The following is a 23,739-nucleotide window of genomic DNA, read 5'->3' as shown; positions in this document are numbered from 1 at the left end:
CGTGTGTGTGCATGTGCATGTCTGTGTGTGCTGCGCATGAGTGAGCGTCTGTGTGTCATTGCATGTGTGCTAATTCTCTCTACCTGACACATCTGTTGTGTGTTTCCATTCTACCGTTCTCAGTGGCCTTTCTGTTCTTTTTGTCTTCCTGCAGGCCAACCCCCCTCCAGTGGTGGTCAACACAGACAGCGTCGACACCCCCCCATATGTAAGTATGAGCGTACTCTACAGCAGATGGTCTGGAGATGGAGACTGGCCACATTCTAATCTACACTAGAGCCTAGACTTGTCTCTCAGAAGACAGAGCAGGGCCTTCATATCTTGAGCAGTAGCAGTAATAGCTAAAGTTATTTACACTTCGCTAAATTAATTAACTGTGGTTATTAATATACATATTATATGTAACATATATACAATCCAAAGCGATCAGACATGGCACTCGTTGTTAAAAACTCTATAGTAATATTTCACTACTCTTATTGTGACACTAAAGTAAGCATGCTACCGTGTCAAGAAGACATATTTTTCTTTCACCTGAAAAAAATAAATAATAAGGTTTCCATTTCATGCCAACAGTCACCAGTCCTCATCATTTTGCCAACGTACTATATATCATTGATCTCCTCTCATCAGAACAATGGGATTTTAGGTTGAAAGTTTCCCTTTAATGCTTGGCGGTGTCTTTCATGGCTCAGAATAATTAGATTGTAAAACCATTCAACTGGTAGCCAACTGTCAGAGAGAATCAGTGTATGTTGTCAGATAAGTTTATTATGTAATTACTGTGGAATCCCTGCATCTCTTCCTGGAATACCACTCTGCAAAATAAACAGCATAGAGAGAGAGAGAGAGACACCACCAGAGACACATGATGATTTATGCCTCCTTCTCTCCTTCAGTGAAATATTGTTGGCACAAACAGCACAATGTTGTTCTCGTTAGAGTGATTTAGCATAATGACTGTCTGGTATGAAAACCAGAAATCAGCTGCAGAGATGACAGTAGATACACTCTAGTACGGATATTGGTTTTTAGTCTAGGGATGGGACGATATGAAAATTTCATATCACGATTATTGTGACCAAAGAAATCGCGATTTACGATATTATCGCGATAATCAAAATATCCGCAACATCCATTATCCTGAGGCGGAACATTTGCCAAAAAAAATAGACGATCTACAAGCTCACAGCGCGTCGTAACGCGACTTGGTAGAGAGTGAGAGATTTGGTAGAGAGTGAAAAAATACTGTATCAAGTACGTATATTATAAGTGTGTTTTACCAATAGATGGTTTAAGTGGTACCAGATATGCAGCTCAGCAAATAAAAGTTGAATTGATCCCAGTGCATGACGGAGGATAATTTCACAATATATTAAATGTGTCTTTTATCACGATAAACGATAATATCCCTACCCTATTTTAGTCATCCAAATAGACAGGTTTAATATTACCAGCCAATACAAATTTAGAACTTTTCGTCTTACCATTAGAATTTTCCCCATTGAAGTCAATGGGGGAGATGTACCTTGGACTGGCACAAAATATTTTCAGTTGGAGGTCCGCTGCCATATACATTAAACCACTGTGGTACTGTAGGTAACAGTACATTTATTACATTGTTACACGGTGGCTGAGATTTGTGCTTGCTGTTTGAATGGGCAGGAATACAAATGATATACTAATCTGACTGCAGAGAGAGACAGATTACAGCCAATGGGATTACATGACCCACTGGGATGTAACTGTGTGTGTGTGTGTGTGTGTGTGTGTGTGTGTGTGTGTGTGTGTGTGTGTGTGTGTGTGTGTGTGTGTGTGTGTGTGTGTGTGTGTGTGTGTGTGTGTGTGTGTGTGTGTGTGTGTGTGTGCAGTAGTTATAAAATGAGGGTTGTGCAGAGGCAGGGAGAGGACGCTCATCCCCCAGTATAAGCCTAGTAGAAAACAAAACATAATGCTCCATTCAGATCAGATTTAATGTCATCCTCTCTGCCTCTGTGTGTTCTGTCATTTGATGTACAGATTGTACACACAGGGTATTCACAAATAGTGATTTTTAGTATCCGAATTATTCGGCCTCAAAGTATTCGAATAGTCGAATATTCGACAGGACTGGCCAAACTGTTAAATATTAAGTAAGCAAGAGGTGAACATTGTGAAAATAGCTCACAACGCTCACAACGCCTCGCGTTGCGAGGCGTTGTGAGCATGTAGATCTGCTATTTTCACAATATTTATCTGCGGAACCGAGTCAAATTAAATGTAATACCTACAATTCCAAGTGCTTGTCAGGGTGGGGGTCCCCAGTTCAAATATGTTTATTTTGGGGGTCACTGCCTAAAAAGGTTTGAGAACCCCTGGTATAGAGCATTAACAAATTCATCCACCAGGGGCATTGACAACTCATTCTTCTGACTTCCTATCTAGCCAAGCTTTATAAACTATAAGAGAAAACAATAAAAAAATAAAAATAAGCGAATATTCGACTTCGGTGAACAACGTCGAATAGTGACTTTGATATTCGAATATTCAAATATTTGAATATTTGGTGAATGCCCTATACTAGTACACATCATACTGTAGTATATGCTACATTAGTTCTGGTTAGGCAATATGATTTTCTTAGAGGGATTCTGCCAGTAATGTGTATGTTTTTGAGTTTTTTTGAGCATTTTAATATTTAATAATACATTCACCATTAAGTCTCTAACAAATTACTAATGTCTTTATTTAATTGAAGCATACATTTAGTATCTTAGTGTAAGTGAATATCACTTATCACAGCTGTATTTAAATACAGTTTATTTTAGTTATTTTTCAGGCTTTTTGTGCATTTATTGACAGACCACAGTGTAGAGAGTCAGGGATTGACATGGGTCAAAGGTCAAACAGCCTACACTCCTTAACCGCTCGGCTATTGGCAACCAGCCTACTTTATGTGGTTAAGTGGTTTAACAGTTCATACCAAAGCTACCCTAACCCACTATCAACTGTCCCATATCTGTATCATGGGTAATTAATTTGTCTCTCTCTTCCATTTGGTCTCTCTCTCTCTCTCTCTCTCTCTCTCTCTCTCTCTCTCTCTCTCTCTCTCGCTCTCTGTCTCTCTGTGTCTCTCTCATCATTTTAGGTCAATGGTACAGAAGCAGACTATGAATATGAGGAGATCACGCTGGAGAGGGTAAGATCCTTACTCATCATATACTTGACATTATTGCTGATCATTTTCCAAAACCACACGGTACTGTGGTTGGTTTGATTCTCAAGGAAGCCATTAGATTCCTTTAATTTCATCACAATAAACAGATAAACCTGAAAAGCCTTGCTTCAGTTGGGTAATCCAATGCAAGCAATGTTATTAAATTACAGTACAAATACAACAAACTCAGATTGATTCTAGCAGAAAACGTCAGAGCAAACCTTAAAACAATAATTGGGATTTTACGGCTTACAGTTAAAGAGCTATAGGCCAAAAGGTGAAGCGGCCTGTTATAACACCAACATTAGGCCGATTTGAAAAGATTGAGGCAGAGGTTCTTCCTTGGGCAGTGTGTGTGCAAAGCTTCATACTGATCGGTCCAACGGTACCAAAGATTAACTGCTCACAGACTGTCAGACAAGGGCTAAAACATAGTCTCCGGCCTTCGGCCGTCCGGCCTGGTGGAGACAGTAAACTCACCTATCCATTTGTTCAGATGTGTGGTGCTCACCGAAAATAACTGAAAAGCGTGACACCACTGTACGGCAAAGTATAAACTAGGCTCTATTCAGTCCAAAACTCTCGATCTTTCCACTCCATTCCTCACCCATCTCTCACTTCTTAGTTATTTTGTTTTCCTTTTCTTACTCCCTATGCTTCTTGTTCCTTGCCATCTTCCCCCTCTTCCTTCCTCTCTCCCTGAGGCTTTCTTCCCTCTCTCTCTCTCTCTCTCTCTCTCTCTCTCTCTCTCTCTCTCTCTCTCTCTCTCTCTCTCTCTCTCTCTCTGTATTCTCTTGTGACCTGGTTCTGTCTATTTAAGTAGCTCTGCTTCAAGGATAATATGGACACATGCACTGCACTACAGCCTCATACAAAGTGAGAAAGCAGGAGATGGAGACACAGGGAGCTACAGCTGCAATAGACCTGTTTCACAGCAGGGTATGGTCAGTCACACATGTGCGACTGAAAGAGATTAGCCAACGCATCCCAAGGTTTAAAACTGTGGAGTTTCAGTCAAGCATGTGTGACTGTACACTAGTGTCACTTCCTTCACAGGTATTACCTAAGATACAAATTAAGTTTATGTTCATTAATCCTAAACAGAATAAGGGTGCTGCTTGTGTGCATGTTGGCTCACTGACAAGGCTCTGCTACAGAGCTTTATTAGTATCATTGGTACAACTGTGAAGAAAGTAACAAGGAAGCTGCTGTGGAAAAGGTCTATTGGAGAGCAAGTGTGTCTGTAGCCAGGCTAAGAAAGCTCTGCTGACTGAGCAACAACTATACGGTTGATAATGTAAATAATGACCATTTACACACAGTGCTTTTATGTCATTGCTCTTATGTTCCCTCGGTTGGGGTGGGATTTCTCACCCCCCAAGTATGACATAAGAGCAAAATGGCCTCTATGAGAACATGGTCAATAGCTGTACATTATCTGTGCTTTTGGCTACAGAACACAGGCTCATATAGAGTCACACACTAAACAAAAAACAAATAAAGTCACCACACAAAGATCAGATCAAAAGAACAACAAAAATAAAATGATCATTTTAAGTTAAAAACTTGATTAAAGCTGGACGATTGATGTGTAATTTGTCATTTGCAATTAGATTTTGACACTGTGTAAGATATTGAGAGGTTTGCTAACTGGATCAAGTTATCCCATTTTCCCATTATGGCCAGAGTCTAGTGATGAGCTTCCGACGCAATTAACCTGGGTGAGGGTCGTACAGGTCAACCCCAGCCACAGTAAACGGAATCGAACGGGTCAGGTTGGGTCGTTAATCAACACATATTATTATTGGGTCGGTTTTGTGGGGTCAGGTTTTAGAAAACCCGACCCGTGCATCACTATCAGGCAGATAGAACAATGTGATCAACAAATTGAAGATTTTGTATGAAAAGGCACAGCAAATAACATCTGTAAACCCCCAAAATATTTGCATAAGAAGAATCTGAATCTGTGTGTGTGTGTGTGTGTGTGTGTGTGTGTGTGTGTGTGTGTGTGTGTGTGTGTGTGCGTGTGCGCGTGTGCGTGTGTGTGTGTGTGTGTGTTTATAGGGTAACTCGGGCCTGGGTTTCAGTATTGCAGGGGGCACTGATAACCCTCACATTGGAGAGGACCCCTCGATCTTCATTACCAAGATTATACCTGGAGGGGCTGCAGCACAGGATGGACGACTCAGGTATACACACGTAATATAATATTTATAACCTGTCATTACTACGGAAGCAATATACGATAGCTGTTTACTGTTGTCTGGGGTTTCTTTTTTTCAGTGTACACCAAATCTCTTTGGCAAAAATCTACAAACTCACAGTGGGTCACAAGATGACACGTTGTGAACTTGCAGAGTAGAATAGGGTTAGAAGCTGACAAATGCTGTTTGGAAAAGCAAAGAGCAAAAACATTATCTTTTAACCTGGATCATCAGCAGGCTCATCTGTAATATCATTATTTTGACAGTGGATGGCGCTGTTCTCTAGCTTATGGGTCACCAAATATTTCCGCATCTTTTGAGCCCTCCCGCGAGGAAATCGGCGCATCGTGTAATATGTTATGAATTTTCAAAGGTTAGTTAAACTCTCTGAAAGCGTGGCAGGGAACGACATAAGTCGAAAAACAATGTTTGGCAGTCAATGAGTTAAGTGGTCAGATGGGCGGTCCACGAAAAAACTTGGGTCAGAGCCACCGATGTCTATGAATGAGGCTGATGATGGTGTGTGTGTGTCATTTGCAGGGTAAATGACTGTATAGTTCGTGTGAACGATGCAGACGTCAGGGAGGTCACCCACAGTGGAGCTGTGGAGGCGCTGAAGGAGGCAGGAGGTCTGGTCAGGTTGTACATACGACGCAGGAGGAGCCTCTCCGAGAGAATCATAGACATTAAACTGGTCAAAGGTCCCAAAGGTAAGACAGTGCTAGAAGGTGAGACAGTGAAATTTCAATCCTCATACCACTGTTGTATATTTGATGTTTGTACAAAAGAAGCTGCTACTCTTATTATTGTACCACTTCATTGCCTTAAATGCTTCACTTGAAAATCAAATAAACAAAGTAAAAAAAAGAAAAAAAAAGAAGGTGAGACAGTGCTAGAGAAAATTATTGCTATTGACAGACAGACCATTTTTAACCTGTTTTGGGCGTGTCATTTTTAACCTGCTTTGGGCGTGCCATTTTTAACCTGTTTTCAGTGTGCCATTTTTCAACTCGTAGTTTCGCTACTTTGGCTTGACACTGTCATAGGACAAAGTGAGGCATTCATTTCTGAAGAAAGAAAAACATAACGTGTCTGTGCGTGCGACGTGCGTGCGTGTTGTTGGCATATCTTGCCACAGTACATTTGCACATAATGTAGAATTTGTCCTCTGCATTTACCCATGATATCTGTTATGAGCAGTGGATGCCATTATCTGTCTAGCCATTGTCTGTCTAGCCTATTATATTCTAACCTATTATGTCAATCGATTGTACAGTTAACTGTTGCAGTACAGTCATATTATCGTCATAGTGTGTAATAGTCACACTATGACATCATGTTCCAGGTAAATCAAACATTTCACAATACATGCATACCGATGTTATTGTTTCTTTCTTTCTGTCTCCCAGGCTTAGGGTTCAGTATAGCAGGTGGTGTAGGCAATCAACATGTCCCAGGGGACAACAGCATCTATGTGACCAAAATCATCGAGGGCGGGGCTGCTCACAAAGATGGACGGCTACAGATAGGGGACAAACTAATGGGCGTAAGAAAAAACATTTCTTATTTCTCCATCCTACTTCCAACCCCACACCTCTTCAACTCGTACATACCGGTATACTGTACACATCTGACAGTTTTAGTGTGCAATCTTCCTTGCTGTAATCAATCAAATTGTGAGTTCAAAATGTCACATTCCACCTCACAGCAAGAAGGTTCTGGGTTCGATGTCTGCTGGGGGGCGCTGGGGGCGTGTTCTCTCCTCCGCGTCATCAGAGCCCACACGCTAGGTGTGGTTGGTGAAAGGGCCTTTCTGTGTTGAGTTAGCATGTTCTCCCTGTGTCTCCTAGGGTAGATACCCTCACAAAAACATGCAGTAATCCTGGTCTCTATATAATGCCTCCGCCTGGCCAGCCGGGGTGCCTGATGGAGGGGAAAGGAACTGGTTGGAATAACGTGTTCCTTCCACGCGCTATGTCCAACCGGGGAAGCTCCCCCTCCTGTCAGGTGATAAGAAGCGGCCTGCACACTCCTCATGCACTGAAGGAAGCATCAGTTCGGGGGCCCTCCCCATGCGTGGCAGAGGGAGAGCAGAGCCCAGGATTACAGTTTAGGCAATTGGCACAGGGTGAAAAATGGGTTACAAAATTGTGGGATAAAAAAAAATTATAAAATCAAAATCATTCATTATTTAAATGTGGGGCACCTGATAAGGGACAATTTATGATTTACACCTAGACAACTATCAGTTTATGTAGAATATAGAATATATATTGAAGTCTGGAAAAAGTGACTTGTACAAAATGCTATACAGAATCAGAATGCTGAACTATAACACTTTATGTAATTTTTTTCATCACATTACTAGAATTTCCAGCATTTAAAATGATCTGTCATCCTGCCTTTAATGAGAAAAGAACATTAAAAATGTTAAACGTATAAACAAAGAAAAAAAGAATTTCCCATAGCATCAAATATCTTGCTTGTTCTCTCCTGGGCTTGCTCTGCTCCAGTCATGGAAATGCAACTCGTTGCCTACGGGGCAAGACACTATTTATACTGAGTGTGTTGTGGGATGTAACTGTAACATTTTCTCTAAATGACATAATCAGAGCGACTAAATGTACAGTATCTGATGTCTGCCCTCATGCACCACTACACTGCATTTTAAAAGTGGTGAGCAATGAAGTGACAGTAATGCCATACGGCATACTGTACTAATGAAGAACGACTGGCCTGATTGAAATAGAAACTAATAAGAGATACCCTTTAACTTTAAGCTTTAGATTATAGACCAGCCATGTAGGCACAATTTAAACCATACAATGTCCACATGCATCTTTAAAGTATGTGACTATTAAACATGAAGCCTGGTTTATACTTCTTCATAAGACACCAAGTGCCACGCTGGAAATGGCAGATCTACAAGCTCGCAATGTGTTGCGCTATGCCATGTTGTGAGCTTATAGATTGACTATTTTCAGCATAGGGCACGGTCGTATGATGTGTGTATAAATTAGGCATTACTTTAACAGTCATCCTCACAGATCTACTTAAGTACACCTGAAGATGAAGTACATTTTGTATTAATGCTTTTCAAAAAGGGGTATTGCGTTTTAGTGACATTTGTGACATGTAGAACATTAAGAACATCAAACATCCCCATGCCTATTAGTTTTACTATGTATTCTTAAATAAGCATTGATGTATTCATGTTTGTTGGGTGCCTGTGTAGTGTGTAAGCAACAGTGCTTGGATTTACTGTTAGTGAATGTATGCATACTGGCTATGTATTCATGCATCAATGTTTGGTACATACTGTACTCTACTGTATGTCTGTGTGCGTTTATTCAGGTGAACAACTCCTGCCTTGAGGACGTTACTCACGAGGATGCGGTGTCCGCTCTGAAGTCAACTCCTGACGTGGTGTACCTCCGTGTGGCCAAACACACCTCTGTCTTCATAAATGACAATTTCCCCCCACCTGATGTCACCAACTGTGAGTATACAACCACAAGCAACTTAAGAGCATGCATGTGCACAAGCGTGAGTGTGTGTGTGTGTGTGTGTGTGTGTGTGTGTGTGTGTGTGCGTGAGTGTGCGCACGTGCACGCACGCACGCACGCACACACACGCACACACACGCACACACACACACACTACTTACAGACAGTACTAACAGGATTCTATAATTCTATAATGCTATTGATGCCCTTCCCATGCAGTGTTCTGTTCTGCTGACAGTAAAACCATGTTTTTTTTAAGGAAAGCTGGTAGGATGTTTTTTATCCAGCACTTGTAAAAATCACCTGATTTCATCCCCATTGCCACCTCATCTATAAGATTATGACCATTGACTACTTTTCAGTAATAAATAAAAGCCATACCATATGACCCATATGCTGTTAAGTTGGTTATGTAACCAGCTGATAACCAGAATGGGACCATTTGGTCTGCTGGATTGAGGGCTTCCTGACACCATCCACACTTAACTGTAACTACTACAGTACATTCACAATCACCTACCGTAACATAATAATGAACTGTAATAAAGAAAACTAAAATCCTAAAAGATCAACATTAATTAAAACAATAATCAAACATTAAAATGTCAAGGACCTCCACAACTGAGTGTATACAAATGGAACCAAATTAACCCGTAAGGGTCCATTTGGTTCCATTTGTACACTCAGATTTACAGAGATATAAGGGTCCATTTTGAGCCCACTTTGAGAACCACTGGTCTAAAATAATATGGGAGAAACTTGAGGCACCACGATTGTAATCTGTACTTTCAGTAATTGGGGGAGGGGGTCACAAAATGTCACTTTGATATCTACAGTTTAATACAAAAATAAAGTGAGAATGTCTGTGTTGTTCTTCTAGCCTACTCCCCTCACCAAGACAACCATATAAGTCCTTCCTATGTGGGCGGCAGCCAGTCTGTAAGCCCCGCCCCCTTGACCACACCCAGATACTCACCACTGCCCAGGGGCATGATGGGAGACGATGACATCACCAGGTAAGATATGAAACGCTGCTGCACACACACACACACACACACACACACACACACACACGCGCACACGCATGCACGCACGCACGCACGCACGCACGCACGCACGCACGCACGCACACACACACACACACACACACACACACACACACACACAGTGTCATACCTTATTATAGGAAGTGACATGAATGAAAACAGGCCGTACTTTTGCTGAAAAGTGGTGGTGCAGATTTGGTTTGGAATATGATGTCTTCTGCTATTGAATGTTTTTGGAAAGGATTATTTGAAATGTGTCTACAGCCATTTATTTCAATGTCTTCACTGTGCCATGTCTGCCAACCTGTATATGACACAGACACAGTAAAACATCTCGTGCAGAGGTAGAAATCTTAACATTAAATGTCATACAATTAAAATGGATCTCACACACTGAGTCCTGCTCCAGATGACATAATAAGACATTTATAGAAGCTTTCAGTCAGTTTACTTGTGTTGCCTGGTGGCAGAAAAGAGAATTGCCTAATTTATATTTCACGAGGCAGTCTACTCGTTACTACAGTGTGGAAACGGGGGAAAGGTCTAAGATTTCCAAGAGTCACCACTGTAGTTACTCTGCAGTAGCCTGGGCTGGCTTCCAATTTCGGGCTTTTGATCCGGTCGGGAGCGGAAGAGCTCCTACGTTTTTCTGTAGTCCAAAACGGACTACACTTTGGCCGGAAACAACGACCGGAAACAGTTTTAACCCGTACTTGCGCATGCGCTAACTACTTGCGCATGCGCTAAACTGGGTTGAAACTGTTTCCGGTCGTTGTTTCCGGCCAAAGTGTAGTCCGTTTTGGACTACAGAAAAACGTAGGAGCTCTTCCGCTCCCGACCGGATCAAACGGCCCGTTTAGTAAACGAAGACCAGGCTTTCTCTCAGGGGAAAGCCTGGTGAGGCGAGGTTAACTCTGCAGTAAGTAGTATAAGTATCCAAGGAAAGTGGTTTTCAAACTTCCCTGTGCACTAACGACTGGGAAATGAAGCACAAAGTACTGATATAGTAAATTATTATTATACCATTCTTTGCAATAATTATGCTTGGCTGTCAGAAAATCCCAAGCACATCAGTGTGCCTCGTCATTACAGTGTTGGAGAACCTCTGCACTAGAATGGGAAACAAAATGCAGAGAACCCCACACACACTGTAGTCTTTGACCTCTGTGGTCTGCTTGTACGACTGTGTGCATTAGTGTATTTGGCTGTAGGCAGCAGATGGCAACGAGGCTATCGTCTGGGACAGGTTTGCCCGCACATGCGCTCTACTCTCTCTCACACACACACACACACACACACACACACACACACACACACACACACACACACACACACACACACACGCACACACACTCATTATACACACACAAATAGTACATATCTTTGCAGTTGGGCAGAAACATTGTATCGCTTCTCTTTTTTTACTTTGTTTATTGAGCTTTTCAAGTGATTATTGATTATTAAGTGAGTATTGTGTGATATAATCACAAACACAAAAACGAAATGGGACATAGTGATAATAAGAATATGTAAACAACATACAAAACAAAAAAGCCAAAAAACAGCTGGAAAAAAATAACAGAAAAGAGAACAAAAGTACTGTATGCTGTTTGATGTTTATTTGCAAAAGAATAATAATTGCAGAGCACTGTACTAATTGTAATTAGTGTAATTAGTAGAGAGAACTGTGCTAATTGTGCATGGCTAATTCTGACCTTCCTTTTTATGGAACAGCAGGCAATTGGATGTTTTTCTTTGAATGTTTGTAAAGAGGAGAAGTCGATCATTTATAAAAGGTCTCTGTAGGAGCCCCTTAATGAGTATTTTATTTTCTCTAACTGAAGAAAGTACGATAAGTCTTTGATCCAATGAGGTGGGTGGATGTGCATCTTTCCATTTAAGTAAAATGAAGCGTCTGGCCAAAGCAATACAATCGGCTTCAGTCTAGTAAATGGAAGTAGAGTACAAGAGATGGTTATGAATGGGCATGGGTCTATAGTTTTGCTTGTTTACACAGGACCAGAACATGTGGGCGTGAGTAGTGGCCGATGAGCTGCAGTGATTACACAAATAATTCAAATTTTCAACTTTTTTCCCGTAAATGAATGCTCTATTTGATCTTGTAGATGTGCTGTTTCTGAATTTATTTTTAAGTTAAAGTGGTTAAAGGAGAACTATGTAACTTTCCTCTTCTACCCCGGATTTGAACCTGGTTTTCAAGCCTGAAATGTTTACCATTGAGATGCTGCCTGCTTGCTCAGGGGATAAACTGAATCAAAATTTGTGTCAGGTCCTAATGTCTAGGCGAGACATGACCTTAGAGTAGACACAATCTAAATGTCTCAATAGAAGTAGCGCAGCTCAGCTAGACAATCCACCCATGTTAAAACAAGGAGGGGATCTACAAGCTCACAGCAGTTATACTGCATTTAGTTAGCTGCATTAGTATATAGTCTGGCCATGGTAGGCTACAATAGAAGAGCAGGGTGACAAAATACAACCACCCCAATTGAAGTTATATTGCATTAACATACTCTAAAAAAGTATTAACAAGGGCTTGTGATTAAATAAGAACTAGATTGAATTCTTTGGAACACAGTTTATTATTTATTTATTTATTTCCATTTTCTGAAAGGTAATGGTTTTGGACATATAAGGTTTCAATCCCTTTCCCATTCTCTGCCCCTCTCTTTTTCTCTGACGCACACACACCTAAGAACACGCCCCTACTGTACATGCAAAAGTATGAATGTACAGTCCTGTATACACATTGTACACTGAGTGCTGTACTACTGTTTAATCTGTTTTAATGGATGGATGGATTACACCATATCAACCCTCGTCAGTCGTCACTCATCTGGCGTCACCATGGTTACTTACGTGTGACGTTTCGTCATAACCCTGGCAGCCAATCAGAGGCTTCGATTATAACAAATCTGATAAGCCTCAGTTTGACCGTGAGAATGGTCTTTTTGATATCTGCCCTTCCTTTACGTTTAACCCCTTCATTCTTTCTCTCCATGCATGTTTCTCTTTCATCCCCTTTCCTCATCCCTCATTTTCATCGCTCCACTTATTGTAATAATTATGATTTATTAGGATTATAGTTTTTCAAAACGCACACTGAGTGTGTGTGTGTAAAATCAAGAATGCTGCTCTTTCTGTACACTGGCTGTGGTGAATATAGGTAGACCAAAACAACAACCTCTTGGTTTCATCTCTCATGTCCTGAAGTTGGCATGCAGAAAAAAAAAAAATTGTATTTATGTTTTTGCATTTGGTTCCACCTACTCAATGTATTGCTGGCAGCATTGTTCTTAGTGTAGGTGCCACTGCCAGTGTTAAAATGGATCTGGATTGTTCATTGTGACAACAAGCTTATCAATATTGGGGGGAAAAGTATGGAGAAAATTAAAATGTGTTACATTGATCAGAGAGTGTACTGGTGTAACCAAATGGACCTGTACATTCAAATGCTATCACATTTTACACTTTTGTTTCTTCAGGCCCTCCATTGCTGATTGAATATAGAGAGAAACCTCCAGTCCATGTGAATAAATAACATCTAATTATAGAAACATGTTCGCTAAGTGTGAACTCTATGCTTCTGTTCTCTACTTGTTCCTCTTCACAGCAGATCATTTAACCACTTTATCTTGTAAACTGGACCTGTAGTTGGTCCCGTCCCCCCCACACACACTAGATCTCTTTTTTCAAAACATTGCTTATCATCGTGTTGTGATCTGGTATTTTTGGCAAAGGTTTCCCCTGGAATAGGGATGCTGAGGTTCATGTGGTTAAAAGAGTAGAAAGAGCTCACTAATAGTGTCATAGTGACATCTGCTGGTCTACATGGTGAAATGTGCTTTCATTCCTAGTGAGCCTTGTTGTGTTTTACTAGCATTATTTAAATGCAATTACATGTATTTAAATTAATTGCAATTATATAAATTAAAATATTGGCCTATTTTTAATTAAAAGGAATGATATAATAATAAATAAATATACAATTTGTTGTGGTACAAGTATGATGAATTTGCATCCCCTTGATCTTAGATAGAAGCAACATATTACTCTTTTTATAAAGTTCTACTTGCTAAACTCCATTTGTATCTGTATCTGACCTGACATCAGATTCTCAGGTCAGTGTAACATATCACAGGAATGAGTTGATATTGCTGTAAGCGTGTGTGTACCTTTATGGAACACATTTCAGGATAGTTTGAATCATCATTAAATTGATACTTTAAGATTTTACTTTCATTGGTCTTGTAAATTAATGTATTTTATCAATTTAGTTATGTTTATGTTTTACGAATTATTTGGATCTAATCTTCTGTCAAATTGTATTACTGTACATTTTTTTTTATCACTTTTTGTATACAGGGCTCCGTTGCCCCAAATGACCTTGGTCTCAGTGGCCTTACCAGAAATAAAGGTTTCAAGTCAATCAATCTGTCAATCGAAAGCAACGCAACACGCCAATAACACAACCTTCTTAGTCTTACAGTCCTCCTCCTGACCTCACAACCTGCCCCTGGTCTCTCATTACTGAAATTAGAGACTGTGGTTAAGAGGATTATTTGCTGTTCCTTCGCTCCTCCCTCATGTTGAAGGAGAGGACAGGACAGCCAGGAAAGAGCAGAGTTTGCTGGCGGTGTCAGTGCTGAATGGCCGATTCCACAGAGGGGATGTAGCTGATGTGTCCTTGATCGTATTTATGCTTACATCCTTCCTACAATCTGCAGTTTACGATGTAATGCTTTACTCCCACAAAGTGGATGCTGTCAAAATTTTGCCTTGATTGATTCCAGCCGATTGACCAAGATATCGCTACCATGCACGTTTTTGTTACTTAGGTTTGGTTTTCCACAATGTTAAGAATGTAATTTAGATGGCATGTTCTTTAAATGGATGCTAGGTTCATTGTTTACCCTGTATCCTATAGCGTCCTATAGTACTGTACAGATTGTTATATTGTTTGACTTATGCAAGGTTCTTGGTTTACGTGGGATGCTAGTTTCTTCAGGCACTACGATGTCTTTCTGCATTCTATGTATGTGATTACCTTGCTTATTGTAAGTTGCTCTGGATACGTCTGCTAAATGCCTAAATGGTAATCCTTTTTTAAATAGATATATACATATTTTGGGGGCTTTTCTGCCCTTATTTATAGGTATAGTAGAGATGGACAGGAAACAGGGAGAGAGAGATGGGGAGAGACTTGCGGTAAAGATGGCAGGGAACGGGACTTGAATCCACGATGCACCCTCAGGCTGCTGTGCCAGCAGTCCGGGCCCTAAATGGTAATTCTAACTGTACATTTTACTGTGTGTGTTTGTGTTGCGCTGCAGGGAGCCCAGGCGGGTGGTGCTACAGCGGGGTTCTACAGGTCTAGGTTTTAACATTGTCGGGGGAGAAGACGGAGAAGGAATCTTCATCTCCTTCATCCTGGCAGGAGGACCAGCAGACCTGTGTGGGGAACTTCGCAAAGGAGACCGCATCCTGTCGGTACGAACTGAACAACCAACTTGCCATCCATTTTCTTGGGGGGGGAACATCGGCTAGAAATAGCATATGTACAAGCTCACAATGTGTCGTGAGTCGTGGCGCATTTTGAGCTTGTAGATCAGCTATTTTCAGCAAAGAGATTTAGTGTAGAGATTAAAAGAAAAGAGTGCAAGTATAGTGTAAGACAAGTATAGAGGGGCTACAGTAAGTAGTTAACATGTAAACTGCCACAGCGCGTACAAAATGAAACAGAAAACGTACTGTAATGTCAAGCGTTTTTTAGCATTTTTACATACAGTTTTTTTGCATTTTTACATACAGTTTACGCATAAAACAGGCATTTACAAAGCATACACCCCCACAAATGTACACACACACAGACCCACAAGTGACCTATCGATCCAGATCCATTGTGTTCTTTACAGCCTTCTCATGTCACACAATACATTTATTACTATTGATCCAAGACATAGGATCTAACTGTGTGCGTGTGCATGTGTGCATGTGTGCGTGTGTGCGTGTGTGCGTGTGTGTGTGTGTGTGTGTGTGTGTGTGTGTGTGTGTTTGTTTGTGCCTGTGCCTGTGCCTGTGCCTGTGTGCGTGCATACACACATAGGTAAACGGAGTGGACCTGTGCAGCGCAACACACGAGCAGGCAGCAGCAGCTCTGAAGAACGCGGGGCAGAATGTCACCATAGTTGCACAGTACAGACCAGAGGGTGAGTACAACACACACACACACACACGCACACACACACACACACACACACACACACACACACACACACACACACACACACACACACACACACACACACACACACACACAGGGGTGTCGCACCAAATTCTGGGCCCTTTGTAGAAGGATTCACTCACATTTTGTGCTTTAACTATTGAAAAATATCAGATCTACAAGCTCACAGCGCGATTTTTCACGATTGTGTGCAAGTCTTTGAATATTTCAAATCCTTCTAAGGTTTTTTGAAAAACCTATGTTTCTATTTCAGTGATGCTCAAACTTTTCACGTGAAGGACCCCCAAAATGATATGTATTTGGCCACGGAACTTTATCTCAAAATATTTAGTTCCAGGGACCCCCCAGAAGTAAAATTTTAGAATTGTTTGCTTAAAAAATATACATATATTCAAAGGTTTGCACACATTTTAACCAGTTTTCAAGAATAGCAGATGAGTGCGAGCTTGTAGATCTGCTATTTTTTAATAGCTAAAGTATAAAATAATTAAGGCCCCTCCAGCTTGGGCCCTAGTAACTCAGTCCCACTTCCCTCCCCCCTTGTGACGCCCCTGGACACACACACACGCGCGCGCGCGCGCGCGCGCGCACACACACACACACACACACACACACACACACACACACACACACACACACCTGGCACACCCATGGAAACTAACACCCATAGTGGTGGGTGTTACAGTAGGTGGTGTGCTGGCTGACAGCACCAGTGCTGAGGTGTAAATGAAAGATTGTTGCTGTTTGTTCTACTATACCATGTGTTCAGTTGATCATATTCACACACGTCAGCTACTTTGCTCCTACACCACACTAGCAGAGCATGACATAAGACCACATGAAGTGTGGAAGCTGTATGCTAAGTAGGTGGTTCTCAACCTGTGGGTTAACTTAATGTGAAACATTGTTTTCTCACACAACAGTATTGCGTGTATATATTTCTAAAGTGACAATTTAAGGACTTCTTAATACTAAAATGACAAATTAAACATTGGCCAAATTGCGTTGCGAGGCGTTATGAGCATGTAGATCTGCTATTTAGAATAGAACCGCGTTAAACGAAATGTAATGCCTCAACTCTTGAGTGCTCGTAGGGTGAGGGGGTCCCCAGTTAAAATATGATTATTTTGGCAGTCGCGGCCTGAAAAGTTTGAAAACCACTGTGCTAAGTAACATTTGTCCCTCTAATTGGGTCATTTTGATAGATAGTTGATGTTTTATTACGCTGGATGAAGGATGCTAGCTCCTTGCTGGTGTATATCACCGCTGACGATTGGAAACCTGAATGTCCAAAACTGTTACTTTTCAGGAAATGGAAAGAAAAAAAGAACCTGTGTTCCAAAGCACTGTGGTTATTATTAGTGATTAATACTTTTTATTTATTCAATATTTAGAAAACCCACAGACACACTTAACTACTTTCACTTTCAAAATTCTTTCTAAAATAGCCTACAACAGCTCACAATGCAAGCTTGTAGATCGTCTGTTTTCACTTCTTTTGCGCAACACTGTTGTACGTTGAGGTGGGTATTTAAAAAAAAAACACGTAAAAAGTTGAAATATGGAGATACAAGCCAAGGGTTCTGCCCGACAGCGACGATATGTTGAATGAAAGAAGGAAGCTGAAACGGTAAACTGAAGAGAGAAGGATAGCGTGCGACAGTAGAGCATGCTTAGTAGGCCCCTCGTGATTGGTTGCATTTCAGCTGGGAGTGGCTCAGAAGGCGGTAGGTAACCTAGGAAACCAGGTTATATAGCTGCTGAACTGCGTTTTCATTTTTCACACCCTCACAGCTGGGCACCCAAGTTATTCAATTGAAGACGCACAAAACCAAATACTACACACACACACACACGCGCACACACACACACACACACACACACACACACACACACACACACACACACACACACACACACACACACACACACACACACACACACACACACACAAACTTAGAAACGCACTCAGGGATGCACGCTTGCTTGCTCACTCACCCACAGACAGGAGCTGTATCATAGGAGGTACTGTATGTATTATTCAGGGAGAGGGCTATTGTAGACCAGGATAATATGTTTATGTGTGGGTTCATTTTATATAGGCCAGCTGCTGACAGGACTGCAGAACAAAAAAACACAGGAAGTATATTCCAAGATGCTGCTATAAACTGTGGCTAGAGGCAGAGAGATACTGTAGCGGAGGGAGGGAGAGAGAGGTTGTGTACTGCATGTGTGAACCCATGCATGTGTATGTACAGTATGTGTGTATAGCTGCTTTCTCATTTGAAAACTGGACAATGTCAGGGGAATCAGGTCGGGAGTCGGGACATTGTCCAGTTTTGGCCTTACACACACGTACGTCTGATGTCACGCTTATGTCATCTTGACTCAGCCATAATTGCGACTGAAGGTCGAAGTTTGCTATGAGAAACCTCACAGCCTGTCCGTGTCCGTCCATCCGTGTAGACGTGTACACATTTTTTACGGTCTATGGGTTTGCCGCTCAGACATCATGCTCTGATTTGTCAGGGGAACCACTCTAACAGAATGGGTTTGCCACTCTGATATCACGCTCTGGCTTCACTGTGATGTCACACTAACAGGATCCCTTTTATGCCCATATATGGAGTTCCGTGATGTCATCAATATTAATGATGCCCTGTTAGAGAGATCCCTATGATGCCAGGGGGAACAAATCCCTTTTATGCCCATATATGGAGATATGGAGATCCCTGTGATGCCAGGGGAACAAATCCCTTCAATTCCCATATATGGAGATCCCTCCCTGATGTCCACATCCCTGATGTCCACATCACTTGTCGCCCTGAGGCGTCTCACTAGTAGTAACCATGGAATGAACACTGACAGATACAGAGATGCTCCATATGACCATATCAGTAGGATCGGCGGTGCAATGTAGGTCCTACTGATCAGGAATGGTGCGTTCATACATACCGCTGTATAAAGTCTAGAAAACATCAATAATACAGCGCATTTATGCCTGAAAGTGACGTACTGTATTAGTGCACTTAAATGGGCACGTCACTATGACTCAGACATAACCATATTAAAATTATACGCCCATACAGTATAGGCATATTACTATGACTCAGATATGTGACCGCTATGCACATACAGTACAATATATGGTCATGTGCATGAACTCGAGGGAGAGCCGTGCCCGCCTTTTGTCCAGGACAGCAGATCCAACCAATATGCCCATTTATGGCCATGCCACTAGGTATGGGCATAATTAGTGTGGTTGTTATAGGCAACACACGATTTCTTTGCCAGCAAAGTGAACCTGCTTTTTGTTAACTTTTGCACAACAGAAAGGTTTAAGCTTTTGGTCATGCTTCACAAACTGTTGTCACTGTTGTCATGCTTCACATGATGACATCACAATATAAATGGTAAGACAGAATTCCTTCCGACTCGGGTCCACAATTGTATTTCCCAGAATTGCACCTTTCTGGTTATACTAATACTATACTGGTTTTTCTATTCATAGAAACATTGTGTTATTTTTTCTTTCTGGTTGACATAGATAAATGCAACAGCAGCTATTATAGGAAGAGGGAGTGCCTACTGTGGGTATGGCAGTGTGTGTGTGTCCATGCAACCGTTTGCGCACGTGTGTGTGTGTGTGTGTGTGTGTGTGTGTGTGTGTGTGTGTGTTATGATGTGTCGTGACTCTCCTACAGACCACATTAGTGACTGGTGATTGAGCTCTATGTAGGGCCGTCTGTCCACGCTGAGGTGTGTGTTTGTGTGTTGGAGGTTTGTGTTCGTCATGCTCCTGTGGTGATAGCAGGCATTGCCCAGCAGTACTTCCTGTGTTTCCTACAGTCACTTCCAGCCAAGTGGACCGTGGTTGTTTATGAAGGTGTGTGCAGGGGCGTCACACCAAATTCTGGGCCCTGGGTACAAGGATTCACTGCGGGCCCCCCATGAATGTTAACTATTGAAAAATAGCAGATATACAACGGTGCCGCGCTGCGAGCTTGTATATCTGCTATTTTTGAAAAATCGTGAAAATGTGTGCAAGAAACCTATGTCAAGGACCCCCAAGATGATATGTATTTGGCCACGGACCCCGATCTCAAAATATTTAGTTCCAGGAACCCCCAGAAGCAAAATTTGAGTTAGAAATGTTCGCTTAAAAAATACATATATTCAAAGATTTTCACACATTTTCACAACTTTTCAAAAATAGCAGATCTACAAGCTCGCAGCGCGGCACTCGGTGCCGCGCTGTGAGCTTGTATATCTGCTATTTTTCAATAGATAAAGTTATTAGGGCCCCTCCACCTTGGGCCCCAGTAACTCAGTCCCACTTTCCTACCCCTTGTGACGCCCCTGTGTGTGTGTGTGTGTGCTTGTGTGTGGCGCGATCCCCTCATCTTATTTATATCCACCCTCCTCTCACGGTAGCCAATCATGACACAGCATGGCACAGAGCAGCATGGCGTATGGCACATGTGCATGTTTTGTTTGATTGCATTTTCTAGACTGTATTATCATATAAATGGATATTGTAGTGGTCATGCACATGCTTCAAATAGTACTTCCAACACTGAATATACAGTAAACATTGTGACATAGGCATTGCAAAACACATATGGTTGATAATATCAGTACAGTTGTATATTTCACTTTGAAGAATGATCCATAGGTATATGCCCTGGAAGGCTTGGATTGCGTGGTATTGTCCCTATAGACCGATTTCCTGAGTGCTCCCCTGTAGAGAGCGCCGTTGCCATTGCCGCGGTGCAAACAGCAGCCAGTGATGGAGTAGAAGTACAATTATTGAAAATGGGAAATACAGGGTGTCGCTAAGGAAATCGGTGTGTGTGTGTGCGTGTGCGTGTGCGTGTGTGTTTGTTCTTCAGCAGTTGTCAAGTAACAGTTTAATAGTGACTGTTATTTCTGGTCTATTTCTGGAGACACTGTTTGGGAACTGGACTGAAATATTCTGTTCAAGCACTTCTTTCTTTCTTTCTTTCTTTCTTTCTTTCTTTCTTTCTTTCACTCTCATCTGCTCTCTCCTTTTGTCTCCTCTCCTGGAACAAGATAATTTGATCAATAACAGTATCGATTAGCATGCTGTATGATTTCAATTATAGATGAGGAGAGCTGGGAGCTATTTTTAGAGCAGTGACTTACATCGACTGAGTTGTATCACTGCACTCGTAGGCATGTGTTTTTTTCTCTGTTGCCTGGTAACTGATGATGTTTCCAGGAAGTCGGAAGTTGTATGCAAAAAGGATTTCATCAGAATTACAACTCCTTAGGACTGCTTACTCTTTTGACATGAAACCCTTCCTTCCATAGTGTCAATTAAAGGACTTTACTATCACAGCTTTTTATATATACAGTACAGTACAGAAACATTTGGCCTCTTTTGCCTTTTTAGTAGTCTTGCCTTTTTTAGATAGTAGTTGTTTTATGTAATAATAATAATAATAATCAAAACAGTGTGGTACATAAGTCCTGGACAATTTAATTTCTTAATAAATATTTTTCTATTTTCATCTAGACTTTTCAGAACCAATCTGCACTTTAAAGTTTTAAACAATGCATCTTTGTGTTACGAAATGGATAAAATGTTACCGATGTACGGATGGGTTACATCAGGTATTTGGGGTGAAGTACTGTAGCCTTCTTGCCTCTTTAAACCCTCGCACCACGTTCCCCGTGTTCGTCTCATTGTTGTTTTTCTCTTTAGCTTTCAATCTTTGGTATTTTCTTGTGAGATTATCCTTGTGATTCAAAGGATTACAAGTGACCTTATCTCAGAGAGATCTTGGTCTTTAATTACTACTTCACGGCTAATAATCGTATCTTTTTTCCTGGAATCCTCCTTGTGTCTACATCCGGGTTCCCTTTTACAGTATATCCTCGTTACGGGCTCCATCCGAGTCTTCCACCCGAGTTCATCTAGATTCTACAACAAGGACCACGTGCCTGTCATGATCTCTCAGAATTATAATAATGGTAATTCCAGCAATTACAATAGGTATACCCATTTCGCAGTGCTAATAACTACAGTGCCAAGATGAAGGCTGACTGCCTCTTGTGGTTTCCTACTTTTCTACAGCTCGACAATGCTGTAAGCTATCTACTTAGTGCTGGAGGAACAGCCTCCCCCAGGGAGGAGGGAGAGAGAGAGAGAGAGAAGGAGGGGAGAACGGTGACAAGGGGAAGTGGAGGAATGGCATGAAAGGATTGGAGATAAAAGGAGACAAGTGGACAAGATGGGAAAGGTTGGGAAAGCGGAAGGAGAGAATAAGAGTGGAGATATAAAATGAGAGAGGGAAGAAGGGAGGCCGCGAGAGAAGAGTGTGGAAGGAGAGGAGAAGGATATATGAGCCTCAGAGCCATCTCCATCATCACCCCTCCCCCTTTGCTCTGCCTCTCCTCTTTGCATTCTCTCTCTTTCTTTCTGTTTCTCTCACCTCTTTCTGTCTTTATCTTCTCCTTCTATCTGCGGTCATCGTTCTTTCTTACTGTTCTCTACTTCCCCTCCTCTGTGATCTCTTTTCTCCTGACATTAACGTGTTCTGGGTGACTGGATTGAAATAGGGTTGAAAACATGTCGCCCAGGTGTAAATGCACGCAACCCCAGATCTGATCATAGCCCAAACACCACCAAAGGTAGACAGAGAAGCATTTGCCCATGGCCCTAACTATAATAACAAATTGCATTGCATCCATAATCACCATTATAATAACCATAGTATGTACCTGTAAAAGGGAAATAAATAGAGAGTAGGCAGCCCATATTGCAAATTAAATCTAGCGAGGATAATTGAAAATCTGATTCTATTCTTCCTATGTTTTGCAAAATAAGACAAAGTACTGGAAAATGCAGTACAAATATTTATAATGCAATTTGACATGGGGAAATAGAATTGTGATTTAAAAGTGTATACTGTAGACACACAATGCCAGGCGTATGTCAGGTATACGTTACTGTATGTATAAAGTGTCATAACATTTTGTCCATAGACATTATAACTGTTTCTCAGTAGTTGTAGTTCAGGACGAGTCCATCTGTATCGCGCTCTTTGCCAATGCAAGAGCCAATACTTTAATTAAAAAGTAAAAAATCTATAAAAAAGCCATCTAAAAATCATGTTCTTCTTCTTGTTTTGAAGAGAGGAACTCACATGTCATATTGTGGTTTTGAGCGCGGTTGGCATTAAGCTCCACAAATGTTCGAATATTTGATCCAAAACCTGGTCATGCCCTGCCATATGTGGATGCATGTGTGGAGTGTTGGCAAGGTCCATGGGCCAAAATGGGGCAGGAGAGCCTGGCAGAGACTCAACCTTTTGCATGACTAACCTGAGGATACTGTGTCTCTGTGTGTGTGCGTGTGTGTGTGTGCGCCTGTGCCTGTGTGTGCCTGTGTGTGTGTGTGTGTGCAGTGCGCACAGACGTGCCTCCACCCTAGAGCAAGCTGCTGTCCAAGGGGGAGGGGCGAATGAACGCATCACTGAACGAGAGAGAGAGAATG

The 23,739-nt window shown here is 41.6% G+C and overlaps 1 protein-coding gene across 1 annotated transcript in view; it reads left to right on the top strand.

Moving 5' to 3' along the window:
* LOC308286480 (disks large homolog 4-like) overlaps nucleotides 1–23,739 on the top strand; it is a 151,055-nt gene that overhangs the window by 102,955 nt on the left and 24,361 nt on the right. The window contains exons 6-14 of the mRNA XM_080727515.1: nucleotides 155–208; nucleotides 3,128–3,178; nucleotides 5,261–5,385; nucleotides 5,941–6,110; nucleotides 6,810–6,946; nucleotides 8,755–8,899; nucleotides 9,787–9,922; nucleotides 15,307–15,463; nucleotides 16,080–16,182. Coding sequence (XP_080583641.1) covers nucleotides 155–208; nucleotides 3,128–3,178; nucleotides 5,261–5,385; nucleotides 5,941–6,110; nucleotides 6,810–6,946; nucleotides 8,755–8,899; nucleotides 9,787–9,922; nucleotides 15,307–15,463; nucleotides 16,080–16,182 — 1,078 coding nt within the window. The remainder of the gene's footprint in view (nucleotides 1–154; nucleotides 209–3,127; nucleotides 3,179–5,260; nucleotides 5,386–5,940; nucleotides 6,111–6,809; nucleotides 6,947–8,754; nucleotides 8,900–9,786; nucleotides 9,923–15,306; nucleotides 15,464–16,079; nucleotides 16,183–23,739) is intronic.

Source organism: Nannobrachium achirus, assembly GCF_963921795.1.
Source record: "Nannobrachium achirus genome assembly, chromosome: 1".
Lineage (NCBI taxonomy): Eukaryota > Metazoa > Chordata > Actinopteri > Myctophiformes > Myctophidae > Nannobrachium > Nannobrachium achirus.
This window is presented reverse-complemented; position numbering and strand designations above follow the sequence as displayed.